Source organism: Mesoplodon mirus (genome assembly GCF_964341445.2).
Source record: "Mesoplodon mirus genome assembly, chromosome: 16".
Classification (NCBI taxonomy): domain Eukaryota; kingdom Metazoa; phylum Chordata; class Mammalia; order Artiodactyla; family Ziphiidae; genus Mesoplodon; species Mesoplodon mirus.
In genome coordinates this window covers 77,873,026-77,893,554 of record NC_138992.1, presented here as the reverse complement: position 1 = coordinate 77,893,554, position 20,529 = coordinate 77,873,026, and the positions used below count along the sequence as shown (strand labels likewise).

The following is a 20,529-nucleotide window of genomic DNA, read 5'->3' as shown; positions in this document are numbered from 1 at the left end:
TCCTTTTAAAGTTCATATGCATTCTAAAACATCTACATTTTTTACATCCTTCCCCCACACTTTGTTTTTGTTTTTTTTAAAAGATTTTTTATTATATTTTTATTTTTGGCTGTGTCAGGTCTTAGTTGTGGCATGTGGGATCTTCATTGAGGCATGTGGTGTCTTTTGTGTGGCACACGGGCTCTTTGTTGTGGTGCATGGGCTTCTCTCTACTTGTAGCATGCAGGTTTTCTCTCTCTAGTCGTGGCGTGCCGGCTGCAGGGTGCATTGGCTCTGTAGTTGTGGTGTGCGGGCTCCAGAGCACATGGGTTCTGTAGTTTGTGGCATGTGGGCTCCAGTTGAGGCATGCGAGCTCAGTAGTTGTGGCATGCGGGCTTAGTTGCACAGTGGCACGTGGGATCTTTAATTCCCTGACCAGGGATCAAACCCACATCTCCTGCATTGTAAGCAGATTCTTTACCACTGGACCACCAGGGAAGTCCCAACACTTTGTGTTTTTGATGCCATATTTAACATCTTTTTATCTCTTTACTGATTATTGTAGTTATACTTGATTTTACAAGTTTTTGTCTTTTAATCTTTGTACTAGCTTATTTTTTTTTTTTTTTTTTTTTTCTTTTTGCGGTATGCGGGCCTCTCACTGTTGTGGCCTCCCCCGTTGCGGAGCACAGGCTCCGGATGCGCAGGCCCACCGGCCATGGCTCACGGGCCCAGCCGCTCCGCGGCATATGGGATCCTCCCAGACCGGGGCACGAACCCGTATCCCCTGCATCGGCAGGCGGACTCTCAACCACTTGCGCCACCAGGGAGGCCCTGTACTAGCTTATTTAAGTGATTGATCCTCAGCCTGTAATATATATTTGCCTTCATTAGTGGGATTTTTCCTTTCCTATAGATACTTACTCTTGTTATAGCCTTTTCTTTCCCACTTAGAGAAGACCCTTTAACATTTCTTTTAGGGTTGCTTAGTATTGGTGTACTTTTTTAGTTTCTGCTTCTCTGGGAGGTGCTTTATCTCTCCTTCTGTTCTAAATGATAATGTTGCTGGGTAGTGTATCCTAGGTTGAAGGTTTTTCCCTTTCAGCACTTTAAATATATCATGCCATTCCCTTCTGGCCGAAGTTTCTACAGAAAAATCAGCTGATAGCCTTATGGTGGTTCCCTTGTATATGCCTCTTTTTTTCTTGCTGCCTTTAGATCTCTCTCTTTAATTAATTCCATTTCAATTATGATATGTCTTGGCATCAATCTATTTGTGTTCATCTTGTTTGACATGCACTGTGCTTCCCATAACTGATTATGTTTCATTTCTCAGGCTTGTGAAGTTTTCAGCCATAATTTTATTAAGTGCATTTTTTACCCCTTTCTCTCGCGGACTTCAGGGGTGTGACCTGTATAATGTAAATGTTGGAAACACTTGATGTTATCCTAAAGTCCCTTTCAGGTTTTTTTGTTGTTGTTCTGATTGGGTTATTTCCATCTTCCAGCTCACTTATGCATTCTTCTGTATCACCTAATCTGCTGTTTATTCCTTCTGTTTTTCCTTATTAATTTCTCATTTTTTAAAATAATTTTCTAGTTCCTTGTTAAAATTCTGTGTTCATCTTTTTTCCTAATTCAGTTAGCATTCTCTTTTTTTATTGGTTATCTGTTTTATACACACATCAGTGTATATATGTCCATCCCAATCTCCCGGTTTATCCCACCACCACACACACCCCGCTTTCCCCCCTTGGTGTCCATACGTTCTCTACGTCTGTGTCTCTATTTCTGCCCTGCAAACCGGTTCATCTACACCATTTTTCTAGATTCCACATATATGCGTTCACATACAGTATTTGTTTTGCTCTTTCTGACTTCACTCTGTATGACAGTCTCTAGGTCCATCCACGTCTCTACAAATGACCCAATTTCGTTCCTTTTTAGGGCTGAGTAATATTCCATTGTATATATGTACCACATCTTCCTAATCCATTTGCTGTCAATGGGCAGTTAGGTTGCTTCCATGACCCGACTATTGTAAATACTGCTGCAGTGAATATTGGGGTGCATGTGTCTTTGTGAATTATGGTTTTCTCTGGGTATATGCCCAGTAGTGGGATTGCTGCATCGTATGGTAGTTCTATTTTGTTTTTTAAGGAACCCTCCATACTGTTCTCCATAGTGGCTGTATCAATTTACATTCCCACCAACAGTGCAAGAGGGTTCCCCTTTCTCCACACCCTCTCCAGCATTTGTTGTTTGTAGATTTTCTGATGATGCCCATTCTAACTGGTGTGAGGTGATACCTCACTGTAGTTTTGATTTGCATTTCTCTAATAATTAGTGGTGTTGAGCAGCTTTTCATGTGCCTCTTGGCCATCTGTATGTCTTCTTTGGAGAAAGCTGCCTCTTGGCCATCTGTATGTCTTCTTTGGAGAAAACTCTATTTAGGTCTTCTGCCCATTTTTGGATTGCGGATTTTTTTTTTTTTTAATATTGAGCTTCATGAGCTGTGTATATATTTTGGAGGTTAATGCTTTGTCCGTTGATTCATCTGCAGATATTTTCTCCCGTTCGTAGGGCTGTCTTTTTCTCTTCAACATATAGTATTGGGCTTCCCTGGTGGCGCAGTGGTTAAGAATCCACCTGCCAATGCAGGGGACGCGGGTTCGAGCCCTGGCCTGGAAAGATCCCACATGCCACGGAGCAATTAAGCCTGTGCGCCACAACTACTGAGCCTGCGCTCTAGAGCCCACGAGCCACAGCTACTGAGCCCATGCGCCTAGAGCCCAGGCTCACCACAACCAGAGAAAAGCCTGTGCGCAGCAACGAAGACCCAACGCAGCCATAGTATCAATTGTTGTAATATACAACTTTAATAGACAAAGGAGAAAAAACACAGGTTCATCTCAACTGATGCAAAAAAAGTATTTGACAAAATTCAACACCGTTTCACAATAAAAACACACAGCAGACTAAGACTAGAAGGGAACTTCCTCAGCACGACAAAGGACATTGCTGAAAACCCACAGATGACATCATACTCACTGGTGAAAGATGAAAACGTTCCCCTGAGATCAGAAACAACACAAGGATGCCCACTTTCACCACTGCTATTCAACAATGTACGGGATGTTCTAGCCAGAGCAATCAGGCAAGAAAAAAGAAAAGATAATTCAAATTGGAAAAGCAGAAGTAAAACTATCTCTATCACAAACATGATCCTTATACGAAAAGTCCCAAAGATAACACAAAATAAGTACTAGAGCCAATAAATTAATCCAGCAAAGTTTCAAGAGAAAAGATCACCACACAAAGGCAGCTGTGTTCCTCTACGCCAGCAATGACAATCCAAAAAGGAAATTGGGAAACTATGTAAATACATAATATCTACAAATATACAGCAGCATCCAAAAGAATACCTAAGAATAAATTTAAACAAGGAAACTGAAAAGTAAGAAACATCAAAAACTAGTAAAAATTACAAAAAAACACTGCTGGAAGAAATTAAAGACAAATAAAAGGAAAGACACTGTGTTCATGGACTGGAAGCCTTAATATTGTTAAATAGCAAAACTACCTAAAGCCATCTACAGATTCAGTGCAATCCCTATCAAAATTCCAATGGTCTTGCTTTTTTGAAAAGCCAGTCCTTAAATTCAATTTCATGATGTTCAAAGAGAATAAGTACACCCCCCATAGCTGTGTTGTCACTTTAATGTACAGAAAATATTCCAAAGTTCAAAAATACCCATCTTAGCAGAAGTTACTGGTCATTAGTTAATAAACAGCACTTCAAAAATTCTTGCAAGTTGATGAAATAGTTTTTATTTTAGAAAGTGTTTAAAGTTTACATCTTTACTCTTTCCCCACGATTTTATTTTGTTGATTGGAAGCTGTGTGTAGGCATCCCGTCCTAAGGGAACTTAGAATGTTTTTTTTTCTTTTAAATGTTTCAGCTGCGCTGTGCAGCATGCTGGATGTCTCAGTTCCCCGACCAGGGATCAAACCCACGCCCCCTGCGTTGGAAGCACGGAGTCTTAACCATTGGACCACTGGGGAAGTCCCCATAAACGTTTTTTATTAATGCCATAATGCATTCAACCTGTATCTATCAGAATAAGTTTGTCAAGTAATCAAATGAAATAATTATAAGATGAAATGTTTGCTTGTGAAACTGCATAAAAGCTATACACTACTTCGGGAAAAAAACTTTAAATGTTCCTTAGTCTTTAGATTCACTATTTCCCAAAATCATACAAGAGTTTCTAACTAGAAATGTTTGAAGAAACAGTAACAAAAAGCTCAAAGCCAACCTGAAATCGGCTCCAGGTGGGGATGACCGGGGTGGGGACAGAGGTTCTTTGAGTGGAGAGGAAGCTGTTTCTGTAACTTGATCTGGCTGCACTAGGATGCATGTTTTATCTCCAAATAAGGATTCATTTCAAACAGGGATTTCTTTTATTTTCCTAGAACCTGAATGCTTAGTGCTATCCCTACTTTCAGACTTGGAATTTCTGAAGCTTTCCTGAGTCTGGGATGCAAAGCTCTTTCATCCACCTTCCCGCTGTGATCAGAGTAGCAAAAGTGAGTGCTAAGACCAAGGTTTTTCCCTCTCCTAAATACTTTTTCTAGAGAGCAGTTCTATCATACAATGTCAAAACTAGAAGAGAAAAATGAAAGGGAAAAACCTACAAAAATATCCTAAAATGTCAAGTACAATCATTTCTAAATATAATAAGCCATAATCATAGCCTGACCTGTTCTTATTCCTGTGCTGCTAATATGACTCTCACAAAGTCTCCGGGACGAAGTCTTCCGGGTGTGATTTCCACGGCGCCGTGAGGCACGATCGTAAAATGCTCACGTGCACGATGAACTACGACAGCTCTTGGTCCACTCACAGCACTCGCCATCTGCTATGGTCTTGATTCCGTGTTTGCACGAGTCTGCACTCCTACAACCATTTTAACCCTGTGGCCTAACCTTTGATTATGGCCTAGTCATTCACCCATGCCAGCATTCACTTCTTCAACACAACCTTGATTAAACCCGCGATACAAGTCTAGTGCTTCAGGACGATGAGCCCACTGATCGCTTGGATCAAAGTTCAGGACACTCTCCACACGCGTGCCCGTCTCTGCTGACTCCCCAGGACCTCACATCCAGGGCTCCCACCCTTCCCAAGTTCTGCCGAGGATGTTGGGGTCTGTTGCCTGGTCAATCAAGCACTTCACCTGGGCCTCTTCTGAAAGTCCACTGCCTGGCTCCTGGGCACGAACGTTGTGATCTCTGCTTCCTTGTGCTACAGCAACGTAATGCTCAAAGGCAGGCGCCTTCTCATGGCCCAGAAGTAACTCATCACTGGAAAAAAGATTAAACAAACATGAAGACACAAACCACGCATTATTTTTCCTGTCCAAACCAGACGTTCCCTCACCACGCATATTTTGTTGCTCATAACCTTAAAGCCAAGAGATTCAATCTGCAGGAAAACAGAACATGATGGATGCTGGGAACACCTGTCTTCACGTGTTTGTTTGGACTCACTTTTACTTCGCTTGGGTTAGTACCCAGAATGGAACGCAGGGTCCTATGGTACCCCACGTTTAACTCTGAGGAACTGCCACACCTCCCCACAGTGGCTGCACCATTTTACCTTCCCAGCAGAAACATCCGAGGGCTCCGACTTCTCCAGCCCTCACCAACAACTTGCTATATTCCGTTTTCTGATTCCAACAATTCTAGTGGGTGTGAAGTGGAATCCCACTTGCATTTATCTGGTGACTAATGATGGTCAGGATCTTTCCATGTGCTTATTGGCCATTTGTGTATCTTCTTTAGAGCAATGTCTGTTCAGGTACTATGGTCATTTTTTAATTGGGTGGTCTTTTATTATTCAGCGGTAAGAGTTTTTTATGTATTCTATACACAAGTCCCTTAGCAGCTGTATGACTTTCAAAAGTTTTCTCCCATTCTGTGGGCTGTATTTTTACTTTCCTGATGGTAAGCACGGAAGTTTTCAATTTTGATGAATTTATGCTTTTTCCTTTTCTTGTTTGTGCTTTTACCGTTATACTTAAGAGTGCCAAATTGTCACTGCCAAATCCCAGGTCCTAAAGACTTACCCCTGTGTTTCTTCCTAAGTATTTTACAGTTTTAGCTCTTACAGTTGGGTCTTTGATCCACTTCGGATTAACTTTGTATGTGGTGGGAGGTGGGGGTTCCACCTTCATTCCTTTGCCATTTGTTGGAAAGACCACCGAATGGTCTTGGCACCTCTGTCAAAAAACAACTGACCACAGACAGCCTTTTACTGTTAATTAATGGCAAAGTCCAACTTTTTTTCCTTCTTGTGAATCATTTCTACAAATTCCTGTTTGTTTTAGACCTCAACCAGAAAAATGTGAAAGCTAAGTTAAAGGTAACCCGATTTAGGGGGCTTCCCTGGTGGCGCAGTGGTTGAGAGTCCGCCTGCCGATGCAGGGGACACGGGTTCGTGCCCCAGTCCGGGAAGATCCCACATGCCGCGGAGCGGCTGGGCCCGTGCGCCAGGGCCGCTGAGCCTGCGCGTCCGGAGCCTGTGCTCCGCAACGGGAGAGGCCAAAACAGTGAGAGGCCCGAGTACCGCAAAAAAAAAAAAAAACGAACAAAAAAGGTAACCCGATTTGCACACTTGTGAATGAGCCACCACTGTGCTCTCTGCACCTCGGGGCTATGCCGCCAGGGTCCCATTTGTCCTGAAAAAGGACAAGAGTAAGTTTAAAACCTAAATCTCCTCGGGCAGGTAAAGATATTCATGCATCAGTCTAGGAATGCGGTGCAGGGACCCCAGGCAGACTGGGAAGGGCTCCAGAGTTAGGACCTTACAGGGCGGTGGAGAGGCCGTGGCCCTCCATCTGTCAGTGCCGACACCACAGGCCCAGGATAAACATATGGTGTTCAGTGATTCTTCCGGAAACGCCAGCGTGTTGGTGTGTGTGTGTTTCTTCCACAAATAACATCTTACCAGGTAATAACTGCTGGATTGGCACCTGCTAACTTTCTCTTAGCGTGATGTATCTTCTGCCGGGGATACCAGTTTTTTTCAGTTATATTTATTTCTTGAATCCATGATCCTCCTTTTCTTAGCATTTTCTGTTCAAAATTCTGAAGGAAAGGAACATGATTTTTTTTCTCTGCTTAACAGCATACATGATCACATTCACACAGATTCAACAAGTAACGATCTTAAAATAAGCAGAATTTCTAACTGGGGCGGGCACCACATCTTTTTATGCAAATTCTCATGGCAGCACAAATTAACAGTGACTACGACCGTAGGGTCTGACCCTTAGGCTTCAAGTATCCCTCCCTGTGGAGGGTGCCGTTGCTATGCTCCCTTTTGGGGGGCAGTATTGTGAAGAACCCTTGAGGTTTAAGAAAGCACCCTCCGTCTTTATGATCAAGGAAGACCCTGTGTGGAACAGATTTTAAACTAAAACTTGTCTCAGAGAAACCAAACCCACCATCACCAAAGGGTTAAAAATACTCTCAAGTCAGTTTCCTCCAAATAAAAGGAACGTCTCATCTGTTTTTCAAGCCAAGCCAAATGATCCCAAGTGTTCATTCTGAGAAAGTGCTGTACAAAACAGTAAGTATTTTAGTAATAAACGCAACATGACACATTCCCACCAGGTAACAGGAGGTGCGGGTCAATCACAGGCTGTAACAAAAAGGCACGAAGTGCAGAGACCACCGCACCTTCCAGTCAAAGGACGGCTCCTTCACAAACACGTCCATGGCCGTGGTGAGCAGGTCTGGGCGCGAGCGAAAAGCCCTGAGGGCACACACCATGGTGCTGCCCACGAGCCCCGTTTCTTTCAGTGGTAACATCAGGGTGATAAACTGGCGAGTCAGACGGAAAGGCATCAGCTCAGGGACCGGCAGAAACTACAGAGAAAAGGACGTGTGAGAAGCAGTGGACACGAGGGAGGGCCCTTCCACGGCTGTCACTTATGCGTGGGGAGCACGCCAGCTACTGCCACACGGATGTGAAGTCACTGTGCCCAGGAGCAACGACACGGAGACGGAGACTCGGAGCGTGATGTCAGGGAGGGTGTGCTTCACATCCACACAGGATGTTCTCATGACGGGGCTTCATAGAACCTCCTGCCTTTTTACAGGAGCACGTTTCTCTCAGCTCCGATGATCTCACTGATCTATCGGCACACCTTCCACAACCTGTCTGCACAGGCTGAAACACAGCTGAGATTTTCCCTTTGTGCAAGAATGACAACTTCAACGACCACGCAAACCAACTGTTTCCAGAGTGGTCGCAAAGCCCGAGGGCAACTCCAGCCCAGAGCAGAGAAGGGCACACTCACCTGGGTTGCTGATCCGAAAGCATGTCCGAAGTCGATCCCGATCACGCCGCCTGTCTCCAAGCTCACCAAGAAGTTGTTCAGATGCCTGTCTCCGATGCCCAAGATCCAGTGGCTGATGCACAGGAGCGCGTGGGAGCTGGCAAAGTGGTTGCGGAGAGCCAGGAAGGCCTCGGGGCCGGTGCTCATCTTCAGGAAGGCCCGCCTGCAGGGGTACAGTCGTGTGGCCTCTGCCCTCCGACCCCGCCCCCCAGCCCCTGTGAGCACGGTCGGGAATACTCTTACTTTAAGAGATGGGCCGGCACGTTACTTTCTCTTTTTCTAAAAGATGTGACTGTTTCAGTACGACTGGCTCCCCTATGATTTAATAATAGGAAATGTCCGATTAGAACTTCTCGTGACTTGAAATTTAAAACTCTTTGTTATATTGAAGCTGGAATATCAGATAACTAGATTTTGATGATCTGAGGCAACACTTGCTAAGAAACAAAAGTGAATACGCAACTGCGAGAAGAATGAACTGGTCGGTGCAACACATACTTGAACATGAGCGCGTAGGCCCCAGGGTCACACCTTCCCGACATCCTCCTCAGCCAGTCTCTATACTCAGACGCTGGTGCCCGGGGGTCACTAACAAGTAGGGAAAGAGATCAGCATTAGGAAGATGTCCAGGGTTGCTGATTTCAGAGGCAAACGTCACCAGGAATTCACTGAAAAGTAGTGAAGAGTCAGGGAAAATAAACATGACTTTAATCATATTTCATATCAGCAGTGAACTCCTGCTACTCTGGGTCTAGGATTTCCACACACCATTATCCATTCTTAATCACTCCTCAAGAACCATGGCTATCTCCTGTGCAAAAGTTCAGGCGTAGAACCACCAGATACAATAAATGTCCCACTTCACACACAGGAACAAGATGAGCTGACGACGCAGGCATATGGTCCCACACGCCTGACCCTGGGCGGGACCCCTCGCAGCAGGACAGCACCACGTGCAACTTGTTTCAAGCACGTAAGTCACTAAAGAAGCAAAATGACCACAAGCTACTTGTTGAAGACAGCCTGTCTGCTTCTGTCATTAAACACTGCTGCGCTTTTTTTTTTTTAAACCCTTTCCAGTATGCAGACGCAGACAAAATCCACAGTAAGTGCCAAAAAGTATCTTCTTAAATGACGATGGGTTTGAATTGAATTTGAAAAGCTTGTTTTCAATAATGCTTCACAGGCAAAAGGCAGTGTGGGGACAGGTGGAAACACTGTTACTTGTATGTTTAGCCACTTTTGCGTTTGCATCAAAAGTTTTAACAAGTTTTCTTTAAAAAAAAGATAATAATCATCACTAAAGACAGAACAACTTCACAACATGTTACTTAGTAGTTAAATCCGTCAAGGTGAATCTTTTCTGAGTTGCTACTAAGTTAATTTCACAAAGAGACCACTCCATTTCCATCTAAATTCTCTCCTAGTTTCCACCGGATAAAAGTCTTTAGGTTGGAAAACTGCAACATGTAAATTAAGAAAAAAACAGCAATGACCTTAGGAATGGGGGCTGGCAGTGCCTTGTTTTAAAAAGGTAGTGGGAAGTAATGTATACAATTCCATATGTGAAAAGCACTTTATACTCCTTGGACGCCTGTGTTTACCGGATGCCTTTCGCGCTCTCCCATCTTACAAGCGGGAGGTGGGGTCGGGGGCCGTGGGGACGGGAAGGTCACTTGTGCGACTGGCTCGGGCCCCCTGTGCGTCAGCACAAGCACGAGCGACAGGGAGGACTCCTGGCCCCAGGGTGCCGTTCCTGCAGGGGCAGCAGGAACAACTTCAGGCAAAAGACTCAAGTGAATGGAATCAGCAGGTGGTAAACACTGCGCCACGTGGCAACTACTGCCCAGGAATACGAGCGTGACCGAGGAGAACACGCCCCCGCGCAGGCGCTCTCAGCAAGGGGCAGGAGTCCAGGGAGGAGGAGTGGGCCCTGAGGCTACTGACACCGTCTCCTCGCCCGCCAGCCTCTCCTCGCCCACCAGCCTAACGCTGGTCCCCCAAACGTGCCAACCCCTGCTTCAACACGGCTGTAAGCCATGCTGTCCTTAGTTTTCTTTACAGAAACAAGGAACAAATGTTTTTAAAAACTTCCTGATTGAAAAATAACATGCTCATCGTAGGAAACCTGGAAAATAAAAAAGGATAAAAACAGAAAGCGCCTGTATCATGACCTGGACCTACTCGCCCACCTGCACCCCCTACATGCCGGGGTGGCCTCACCTCTCCAGCCTCAGCTGCCTCGTCTGTACAGAGGTGACGACAACACTCACCTTGTTGGTTTTTGTAAGAAATAAATGACTTCATGCATGTTAAGAACTGAGAACAGTGCCACAGAAAAGGTATAATTAAATGTTAGCTGCTAACCTTACTGTTTTATTTTCTTCAAAGAGTCTTTCCTTCCCCAAAGTTAATCCTTTTTTTAAAAATTGTGATAAAATATATGCAACTACTGTTTAGAACCCTGGACTCCATTTCCTTTGCTCACCCATCGAGAGGCAGATTAAAGTGCAGGCCAGGTTGCGGCCAAGGGCGCCAATGAAAGGGCCTGAAAATTCAGGTCCCTGGAGGCGGGGTGGAGGAGCCCCGCGGGGGGAGGTGACCTGTGGGCTGGGGCGGCTGGGCAGGGCCGGGGCAGGGCCCTGGGACTCCAGGTCACCTGGTGTAGGCCGCCTTCTCCTCCCGTGACATGCTGCTCAGAAGGAGTTCCTTCAAGGTGCAGGTGCTTTCGATCCATTCAATTAGCCCCAACCTGAAAGGCGAGAGCAGTCATGAATGCCCCTGCCCTCGCCCCTCCAGAACACAGTTCTTCCCTCACTTTCTCCACGAGGATGAACGTCACGGGCTGAGCAGCGTCTGTGCTGTTGGCCTCTGTGCCGTGACACCTAGAACCTGAACCGTCACGGGACCCCTCCCTTCCCCTTCCCAACAAAACCAAGCAGGCGCTTCCGGTCCTGTGACCGCCGCACCCCCATCGCCCGCAGGGGGCTCCGCGTACCTGGAGGTCATGGGCACCACGCGGTAGGTCGTCACCTGCAGGCCCCTCTGGCCACAGGCGGCGTCGCGGGCGAGCACCCCGTTCATGACCTGGAGCAGCCGGTGGACGCGCTGGTCCTGCCGTAGGTCCTCCCCGCCCTTCACCAGGAAGGGGTACTCCCGCTCGTCGTGCCCGCGGACCACGATGCGTGTCGGTCTCCTGAGTGAGGCCATCACTTTCACCTTTAAAGGTCAAACGAAACAGCATTTTCAGGAGCAGCTGAGAGACCGAGGTGGGCCCGGGTCTCATCACCAGAGGGGAGACGAGGCCTGGGGCACGCCCTCCGGGGACACAGGAGGGCAACAGAGCAAAGGACAAGCGAGGGCACCGAGTCTCCTGGTCCCTGTTCCCGCCCGGCTGCAGTGCCAAGAGGTGCCAGGTTCCCGGTGACAAGTGAAGTGCTTATAAACATGCGTCCTCGGGAACAAGCCACACACAACATGTCCATTTGCTACAGGCACTTAAGACTCATACGTTTGTGACACACACACACACACACACACGGAGTTTATTCTTCGAGTTTACTAGCTCCTTAAACATGACTGATGTTGAAAGACTGGAAACATTACATTAAGGTCAGTAAATTCCCATCAGAAAACTTGTAACACAACCCTCAGAGAACCCCGTGCGCTTGAGACCGACATGGGGAGTGAGCTGCCTCTCCTGGAACCTGAGGAGCTGACGCCCAGCACCTACCCGCTCATCGAAGCCGGCGATGCGGGCGTGGTACTCGGGCACCGGCTTCCCTCTGCCGTCGTACTGACCTGGGACAAACCACAGAAGCCTGACTCAGAGGCTGCACCCTGCACTTAAAACACCCACTGGTCTAACAGGAGGGGAGTTTTAACTCGAAGTTTTCATTGGACGTATTTTTTTAAATGCTGCAGTTTCTCAGTTTGACAGGCTAGTGGACGCCGGTTCCCATTCGGGTGGAGCAGACAAAGGCAAACAGGGACGGCAGCGCCCCAGGCGAGCACCCCCGTGCTGTTTCCAGCGGAGTCAAGCTGCACGTGAGGAGGCTCCGTTTTCGGTGGTTTTCTTGAAACTCATGGTATGTGATGCACAGCTGTTAATAATAACAAAGGAAAGTGTTTCTCCAAATCCCTTTCTCCCACTGGAATAAGGACCTAAGTGACCACAGTGAAGCACCTGGTCTGGCAAATTCCACGGTGAAGACAGGGCGGCTCCTCAGTGCCGCTCTAGCGTCCCTCCTGCCGGCACGTCATGTGCCATCATCTCGCCGCTTTAGGTGGGACCAGCGCACACCCCACAAAGCAGTGTGCAGGCACACCGCGTTTTACTGCACTTCTCAGATGCTGCAGTTCTTACAAATGGAAGGTTTGTAGCAACCGAGTTGTCAGGAGACGGTTAGCATTTTTTAGCAATAAAGTGTTTTTTGATTCAGGTACGTACATTGCTTTTTAGACACGATGCTACTGCACGTTAACAGACTCCCGTATACTGTAAATATAACTGTTATGTGCACTGGGAAACCACCTGCTTTAATTTGTTTTGCTGCGGTGGTCTGGAACTGAACCCGCAGCATCTCTGAGGTTGCCTGTATTTTATTTCTGAAGAAAAGTTATTCAGGGGCAATGCGCGGGTAGGTTCAGAGGACATTCATTACCAGCTACCGTTATTAGTATGTGGACATCTGAGCACTTGTCTTAACCAGGAATATGACTAGACATTTAGTAAGCATACTATTCATAGTAATTATAGATTTTCCTAATGATGAAAAATATGTGGAATTTAAAATTCTTTTTAAAAAAAGAAAACTGTCAAGATCCCGATTTCACCATCTTAGAATCAAAAGTTCCCGCTCCGGAACGATTCTCCTCAAAGCACGCTTCTGCCTCCCCCCGCCCCCGAGGTGAACTCACCAGGAACCTCTAGCTCATCCCTGAGGAATTCCGCCCTGAAGTTGCTCATCCAGGGCGAGCATTCCTTCAGGTTCCCTGGTGCCTTCGAGCCCCTGCTCATCCTCCGGAGCAGCGAGCTGGTGATGCTGCAGAAGTCCTGGAGCTTCATGCCAGGGAGCTTAGAGCCTCCTCTCCCAAAGTGTTTATCAAATTCTTTCCCAAAAGCCTGAAATTAATGATAATTTACCTTAAATATTAATGTGTAGTTGAACTTCTGAAAAAGTTCTAGGCTCACGGATCTTTATAATAAACAGGTGCTCAAGTTGTACTGTTTTTTTCTGTGCTTTTAATTGATAGTTTCACTCTCCTTGAATGTTTCAACACTCTTAAAGCACAGTAGCCTGCCTTTTGTTTTTGTCTATGTGCGCCTTTGAGAAGATGGAAAGGATGACAGTCAGCGGTGACTTCTGGGCATAAATTCTTAATAAGGGCTTTAAACACTTGGGAAAATCCTTTAACCTCTGTGTCCGTTGTACAGCTGCTGATCTGCACCGTCATGACAACGGGAGTAATTAGGAACAAAGTACAAAATAAAGAACATAATTCAATGGAAATGAACAGCCCAGGGACTGCCCTGTTGGCACGGTCGTTAAGAATCCGCCTGCCAATGCAGGGGACACAGGTTCGAGCCCTGGTCCGGGAAGATCCCACACGCCGCGGAGCATCTAAGCCCGTGAGCCACAACAACTGATCCTGCGCTCTAGAGCCAGTGCTCCACAACAAGAGAAGCCACTGCAATGAGAAGCCCGTGCACCACAACGAAGAGTAGCCCCCGCTCGCCACAACTCGAGAAAGCCCGCACGCAGCAACGAAGACCCAAACACAGCCAAAAATAAATAAACAAATAAATTTTAAAAAAATGAACAGCCCAAAGTTCTTCCTCGGAGCAAAGAGAAAAACATAGGAAAAAAACACTCTCCGTTAGTGAGGGTCTTTCAAGCCATTATTTAGTATAAACAGCATTTGGGTAAGTTGTATTTTTAGAAGCGATTATTATTAGAAGTTCCCTATCTTGGAATATATCAAATCATTCTTTGTATTAGTTTCTACTCAAATATTTATTTAAATTATAATCCTGATATCAAAGTTAAAAAAACAAAACACAAACCTCCAGAGTACTACTAACGGTGACCTAACAGTCGTCAAGATTCACCTGATCACCTTTAATTAGAAATGTTTTCCCATACGTAGAACTAACCCCACATCACGAGCCTGGTATAAAGGAAATATAAGCTCTGTTTTAGACAACCCACTACAGGAAAGTTAACATATATACAACACAGTTCTTCCTTGGTCTATAAATGGACTGACAGTATAGAAACAATCTGCAACCCTTAGAACGCAGGGAAAGATCAGTCCGCATTCCCCAGCATGACCGGCACTGACACTGATCCAAATAGCGTGATGCCCCTAAGGCCCCAGAGTGAAACCGGAGGCGGTTCTGCTTCAGTGGAGTCATAGTTTAACTAACCGACGCAAATTATGTGCTGGTTTGGTACGAAGCAGAAAGTTCCGGATGGACTGTCGCACGTACTAGGACGCAAGCTCCGGACAAACCACGGCTGCAGCTGTGGGGAGGTTTCTGCGGGGCTCAGCCCTGCTGGGCGGTGGGCGGAGCTTGGCCGGGACAAAGCCCGCCAGGCTGCGGTTTCCAGGGCAGGGCCAGCGGGCAGGCCCCCACACCCGCCTCCGCAGGAAGCGCACGGCGACCACCCTGCTGCCCTCTCGGTCGGCCCTGGGCCGGCCACGCGCTTAGCACAAGCGGCGTGGCTCGGAACAAGGCCTGGCGAGCCCCAGACCCCGTGGCCGATGTCACACGTCAACCCTGCTGAGGCCGCCATCCCTGCTGCCCGCCCGCTGCCCGCCGGGGCTGCTCCTGCGCTGTGACGGCAGAGGCTGGTGCGGCCCCAGCTGGGGACAGGGCAGACGGAAGCGCCTTCCCACCGACGGTTCCCGCTGTGGCCGCGGGCCCGCCACCCTTCAGTACCTTCTCGGGACATGGGTTTCCCGCCGGGGACCTGCAGTCACTGGGCAGCAGTGCTGTGAGGCCGACCTGATAGGACATGGGGTCGAACACGCGTCATAAAATGCAGTACGTGCCGAGGTTTAGGGTTTTATTGTCACTTGAGACACAGCCCGGGACACATTAGGCAGCAGGTAGTCCTGTCTGTTCCCACATTCAGACCGTTAACGGAAGCTCCCCGAAGCAGGGACGACTCCCCCAGCCCTCCCTCTGGAGGTCAGAACCGTCCCCCGCCCGCGCATCCAGACAGCGACGCCAGCGGCGGGCTCCGCGGGCAGAGGTGAGTGGACTCAGCCCTGCCCCCGAGTCTGACTCAGGACGGCGCCCCGGAGTCACAGGAGCGTCGCTCAGCGGATGAGGGACACACAGGCTGTGGAGCAACCCCCAGCGCCCAGAGGGGAGGCACTGACGCTGGCTGCAGCACGCGTGCCGCCGAGTGAAAGCAGCCGGGCCCCGCGGGACTTGTCCACGCGGAAGGTCGGGCAGGTGAGCCCCCGGGGGCCGGCAGGGCAGGGAGGGGCGGGGCGGGGCTGCTCTGGGGAGCAGCGGGGAAACAGCGAACCCTCGGGCACCGCACACTGTGACTGCGTGGGCGGCAGGGCGTGTGACCTACGTCTCACTGAAGCACTCGGTACACCCGCAAGGGACAGAGACGCTCCTGTGCACCAGAGACGTGCGACTGGTGAGCACCCGGGCTCCTACACACTCGAAAGCTTCTTGAGGTTTCGTGAAAAACTGTCAAAACGAACTCAGCGTGACAAACGCAGGAGAGGTGCACACAGGTGCTTTAGGCAGCGGAGGGTGGAGGCCCACCCCCGTCCCAGGGGGGCGGGGGTGGGGGCGGGAGGGGCCAGGCGGGGGCAGGCGGGGAGCGCGGCGGGCGTTCTCTCCCCTCCAAGTCTGGAGCAACTTTGAAACCAGAGCTCACGCTGACGCCACAGTTCTGTGCACACAGCACCTGCCAGGCGGCCCCGTGAACTCCCGGAGCCTCGGACAGAGCTAAGAGCTCACAAAATGGTTACAACCCGCGGCAGATACACACGTTTTCCTGGTCCGATACCCAAATCACTCTGAGAATTAAAAACATTAAACTACACGTAACCTTCACATCTAAGAATCTGGCCATGAAGAACAGAATGTAATAGAAACCCTGAGGTTTCATCTGTGCCCCACTTGCCACTGTCTGACCTAAAAATACGCCGTCAATATCTAACAGAAAGACACAGATCTAAGGAAAGTTTACAAATTCAACAGACATTTTAAAACCAGAAGTATTAACAAACCCAGCAAATAGAAGCCCTCATCTGCACAACGACTCTGTGATCACCAAGCAGCTGCCGCCCCCCCCCCCGCCCCGTACCTCGATAAACCTCCTTCGAAAACTCCCGAGACCCGGAGCCCGTGGGTCTCCCAAGGCTCCGTACATTCTCTCATACATCCTCTCAATGTTCTTCTTATTTACAGGGTTCTTTTCTAGTTCAACCTTGACGTCTTCCGTCCAGTCCTATGCAGAAAAAAAGACACGTCAAGCTGGACCGCAGGCAGGTTGCATTGAGCCCGTGTCTTACGTGCGGGAAGCGGTTAACGCTACCTTAAAGAGCATCTCAGGGCTGGAGAGCTGCTCCAGGGCGTTAATGAAGTCCTGAACCACTCCTTCTCGATCTAACTTAGCTTTAATCCTACAAAAAATTACCAGGTTTAGGTGCTCAAACATCTTCCAAAGATCAAGGCCTATAGTTTTTATGTATATATAATTATATTTAGATATAAAACAATACATGACCAACTACACAGTCTAGGGAAGGAGCAATTTAAAAATTATCTCCAAAACAGATGAAGCACAAAGTGTGTCCTGTATCAAGAGATGAGGTGAAAGCAAATCCTCGACATTTTGGCGCACACGATCTAAAGTTAAAAAGGCCTGCTTCTCAACAAACTTTCAACATTTCTCTTTCCTTTCTTTCTTTCTAAGGAAGCGATCACGCTGCAGCTGCCTCTGCTGAGACACAGGAGGGCACCACAGGGTGGGTGGGTTGCACGGCTGGCCCATCGGCGAGCCGGGACAAGGGCTGTGCCCCCCAGCCTTGTCCCTCGGAAGCAAAACGCTCTGAATAATGAGGCAAATCAGCTCTTGACAGAGAAGGGCAACTACAATGCCGTGCATTTACCAAGTATCCTTTCTAAAGTAAAACACTGCTGCCGGCTCTGGCAACTGTCCTCACTCACAAATCAACTGAAGAAGCGAAAAGGACGACACCTGGGCAGTTTACTGACTTAATGAAGACGGGGGGGGGGGGGCTTCCCGGAGATTTTAAATGACAGAACAATTTCAAGAACGGATTCCAAAAAGCATCTCATCTAGTCCCTCTCAACCAACAGATTACTAATGGTTAGCATAACCGTCTCATGAATAACATTTTAAGATGAACTGTGTTTACAAAAGGAAATAAATTCTACAGCAAATAACACACCAGGGCAGATGCACCCAACAAACAGACATCTAGGCCTCCTGCCCTCCATGGCAGCTCTAATTCATCTGAGGACACACATAAGTGTCCCTGTGTCTGCTTTGACCACAGACGTTTTGATAACCTTTCAGTGTTGGTGGACCTAATTTTTCTTGTGTCACCTGGCCACAAAGTCCTTGTTCTTATGGCCAGCAGAAGTGTCTCTGAAGGAATAGCTTTCACTGCTTATCGTGAACGGGTACACGACGGCCTGCGGGTAGTGGTCAGCGATGTCCGCCACAGTGCGCTGGACGGCGACCCCCTCCTCCTTGTCCAGCAAGGCCACCATGTGGCTGATCCAGCCGATGAACTGCCAGCAAGGAATGGAAGAAATCTGAAACAGAGAGCCAGGATTTAGTAACGAGTGAGACATGCAACGTTCTTCCCTTACAGAAGTACTGTGTGTCCAATATCAAAGTACAGCTGTATTTGCTACCGTCAGTATAAAAACAGACAGACGTGTAAACAGAAAGTCTTCTCAGCCCTCTCGGTTCCGACCCACTGGGAACCATCGATACTTCCGGGCCTTTTCAGGGCGTGTGCACGTGGACCCTTTCTTCAGAAGAATGGAATCGGAGACTTGCTGTTGCTGGTTTTTCTTAGATCTACCTCATTCCTTTTAACAGCTGTACCACATTCCGCTTCATTTCACAAGTGCTCTATGATGAACTTTTAGGGTATCTGCAATTTTTGCTATCCAGATACTCCTACAATGCACAAACCTGTATGTTTATCTCTTTGTACTTGTGCTATATACCCACAGGAGAAATTCCTAAATGAGTTCCTAAATTCCTTCTTACTTTTAATGTGAACCTTAACAACTGTAAAAAACATTGCTAAATTTCCCTCCAAGAAGATTTTTCAAATTTCCACTTCTAAAAGTGTAGATTGACCACTTTCCAAAACCCTTTTCGACACGACGCGATTCATTTTTAAAATCTATTGTCAATCTGACAATCTTTAAAATCTACTTTCAATCTGGGAAGTGAACGATCCCTAAGTTTACTTTGCGTGTCTCATCATTAGTGAGACTGAGCAGTCAGCGTTTCCCTGCATTACATGCTTTAACTGCACGTGCGTCGCCCCTTGCTACGAGTCTGTCTGTTGCGGACAGTGGAGACGCCTGCTCTCCGTCTCCAGTATGTGTTGCAAATATTTTTCTCCCGTTTTTTTTTTTTTTTTTTTTTTGCAGTACGCGGGCCTCTCACTGCTGTGGCCTCTCCTGTCGCGGAGCACAGGCTCCGGACGCACAGGCTCAGCGGCCATGGCTCACGGGCCCAGCCGCTCCGCGGCATGTGGGATCTTCCCGGACCGGGGCACGAACCCGTGTCCCCTGCATCGGCAGGCAGACTCTCAACCGCTGCGCCACCAGGGAAGCCCTTTCTTAACTTTGTATATGGCATTTTTTTAATGATAGAAGCGTCAAATTATTTTCCTCTATAGCTCCTGGTTTTTGTCTCTTAACTTCAAGACCATTTTCAAATTTTGCTCAGGTTTTCCTCTAATGCTTTTCCAGGTGTTTATTTCAAGATAAACTCTGCTGCGCTTGGAATGCTGGTATAAAGTCAGGAAGGACAGGAGGCTTGGGGGCCCTCAGTGCAAGGCCAGCTGCCCATCTCAAGGGTCATGACAACATCGACCCACCACTCCGTTCGTTTCCACACAAACTCAAAATGCTATTTTTATTATAAACAAGTATGATTTGGGGGAAAAAAAGAACCATAACTTACTGAAATATTTCTTTACTTATCTTTGAGAAAAATGCATGTGTACTGCATTTCATACCGAATTTACTTTAATCTCCTGCGTAGGACCTACTGAAAACCCTCACCCAAGCGCACAGAGAACTGACTGCGGGCTCGGCGACCAGCACTGTCTACAGACGTGCTGTGCACCCTTTCTGAACTATTACGTCATCAGCTCAAAGCTTGGCCCTGTCTTGCAGTTAAACATCCACAGATGTCGCTAAGGAGCCTTTCTGATAACGCTCCCCTTTTTCCCCGACACGGCCCCAGTGGAGAGGCCAGCACAGGGTGAGAGCAGGCAAGCGGCACGTGCAGCAGGAGCCCTGGGGGTTCCCGAGCCGTGGAGCGTGGGGCGATGGCACCTGAAACGCCCCCCTTTCTCACTGCTCAACAGTTACCTGAGCATAAGGCCCCCGGACGTGCAGACGCAGCTCAGCCCTGAGGGGCAGCCAGCTCCGGGGTGGAGGACTCACCTCCTCCCGTCTCGGTCCTCGTTCAGACGTGGACTTCATGTCACCACCACCCACAGGGGAAAGTGGGTGTGTGGGAACACTCCCTTACATGGTTTTAAATGACATATGTTGTTGGGATGGAGCAAAACTCGGTGGTTAGGAAAAGCCATTAACACACGCACCCCACACAACACATCCGTTAGTTCGGTCAAGTCCCCTTTGCCAGAAGGAAGACACTGACCTCTCTGGTCATCAGGCTCAGGGTCTCCTCTGGATACTGCTCGACAATCTGGAGGAGTCTGGGGAACTTCAGCCTGGCCTCGCTGGAGTGTAACTTCAGAGCTTTCAGCATTTTGTCCACCACGAGGGCTGGATACGTGTGCAGTTCTGCAGCGTCCAGGACTACCGGGGACAGGAGAGGAGAGATGTGGTCACTACCCACACACAGACACGAGA

At 48.0% G+C, this 20,529-nt stretch overlaps 1 protein-coding gene across 9 annotated transcripts in view; it reads right to left on the bottom strand.

Moving 5' to 3' along the window:
- Positions 1-2,835: 2,835 nt before the first annotated feature.
- PRKDC (protein kinase, DNA-activated, catalytic subunit) overlaps positions 2,836-20,529 on the bottom strand; it is a 164,200-nt gene continuing 146,506 nt past the window's right edge. For 8 of the 9 annotated variants that reach the window (XM_082600986.1, XM_082600989.1, XM_082600992.1 and 5 more), the window contains 14 exons: positions 20,315-20,475; positions 17,999-18,210; positions 16,961-17,048; positions 16,730-16,873; positions 13,308-13,512; positions 12,121-12,188; positions 11,386-11,606; positions 11,047-11,139; positions 8,886-8,975; positions 8,631-8,702; positions 8,349-8,550; positions 7,726-7,914; positions 6,992-7,131; positions 2,836-5,346 (listed from right to left, as the gene is read on the bottom strand). In XM_082600986.1, the coding sequence (XP_082457112.1) occupies positions 5,142-5,346; positions 6,992-7,131; positions 7,726-7,914; positions 8,349-8,550; positions 8,631-8,702; positions 8,886-8,975; positions 11,047-11,139; positions 11,386-11,606; positions 12,121-12,188; positions 13,308-13,512; positions 16,730-16,873; positions 16,961-17,048; positions 17,999-18,210; positions 20,315-20,475 (2,090 nt within the window). In that variant the 3' untranslated portion in view covers positions 2,836-5,141. The other variant, XM_082600993.1, reaches the window with a different exon arrangement.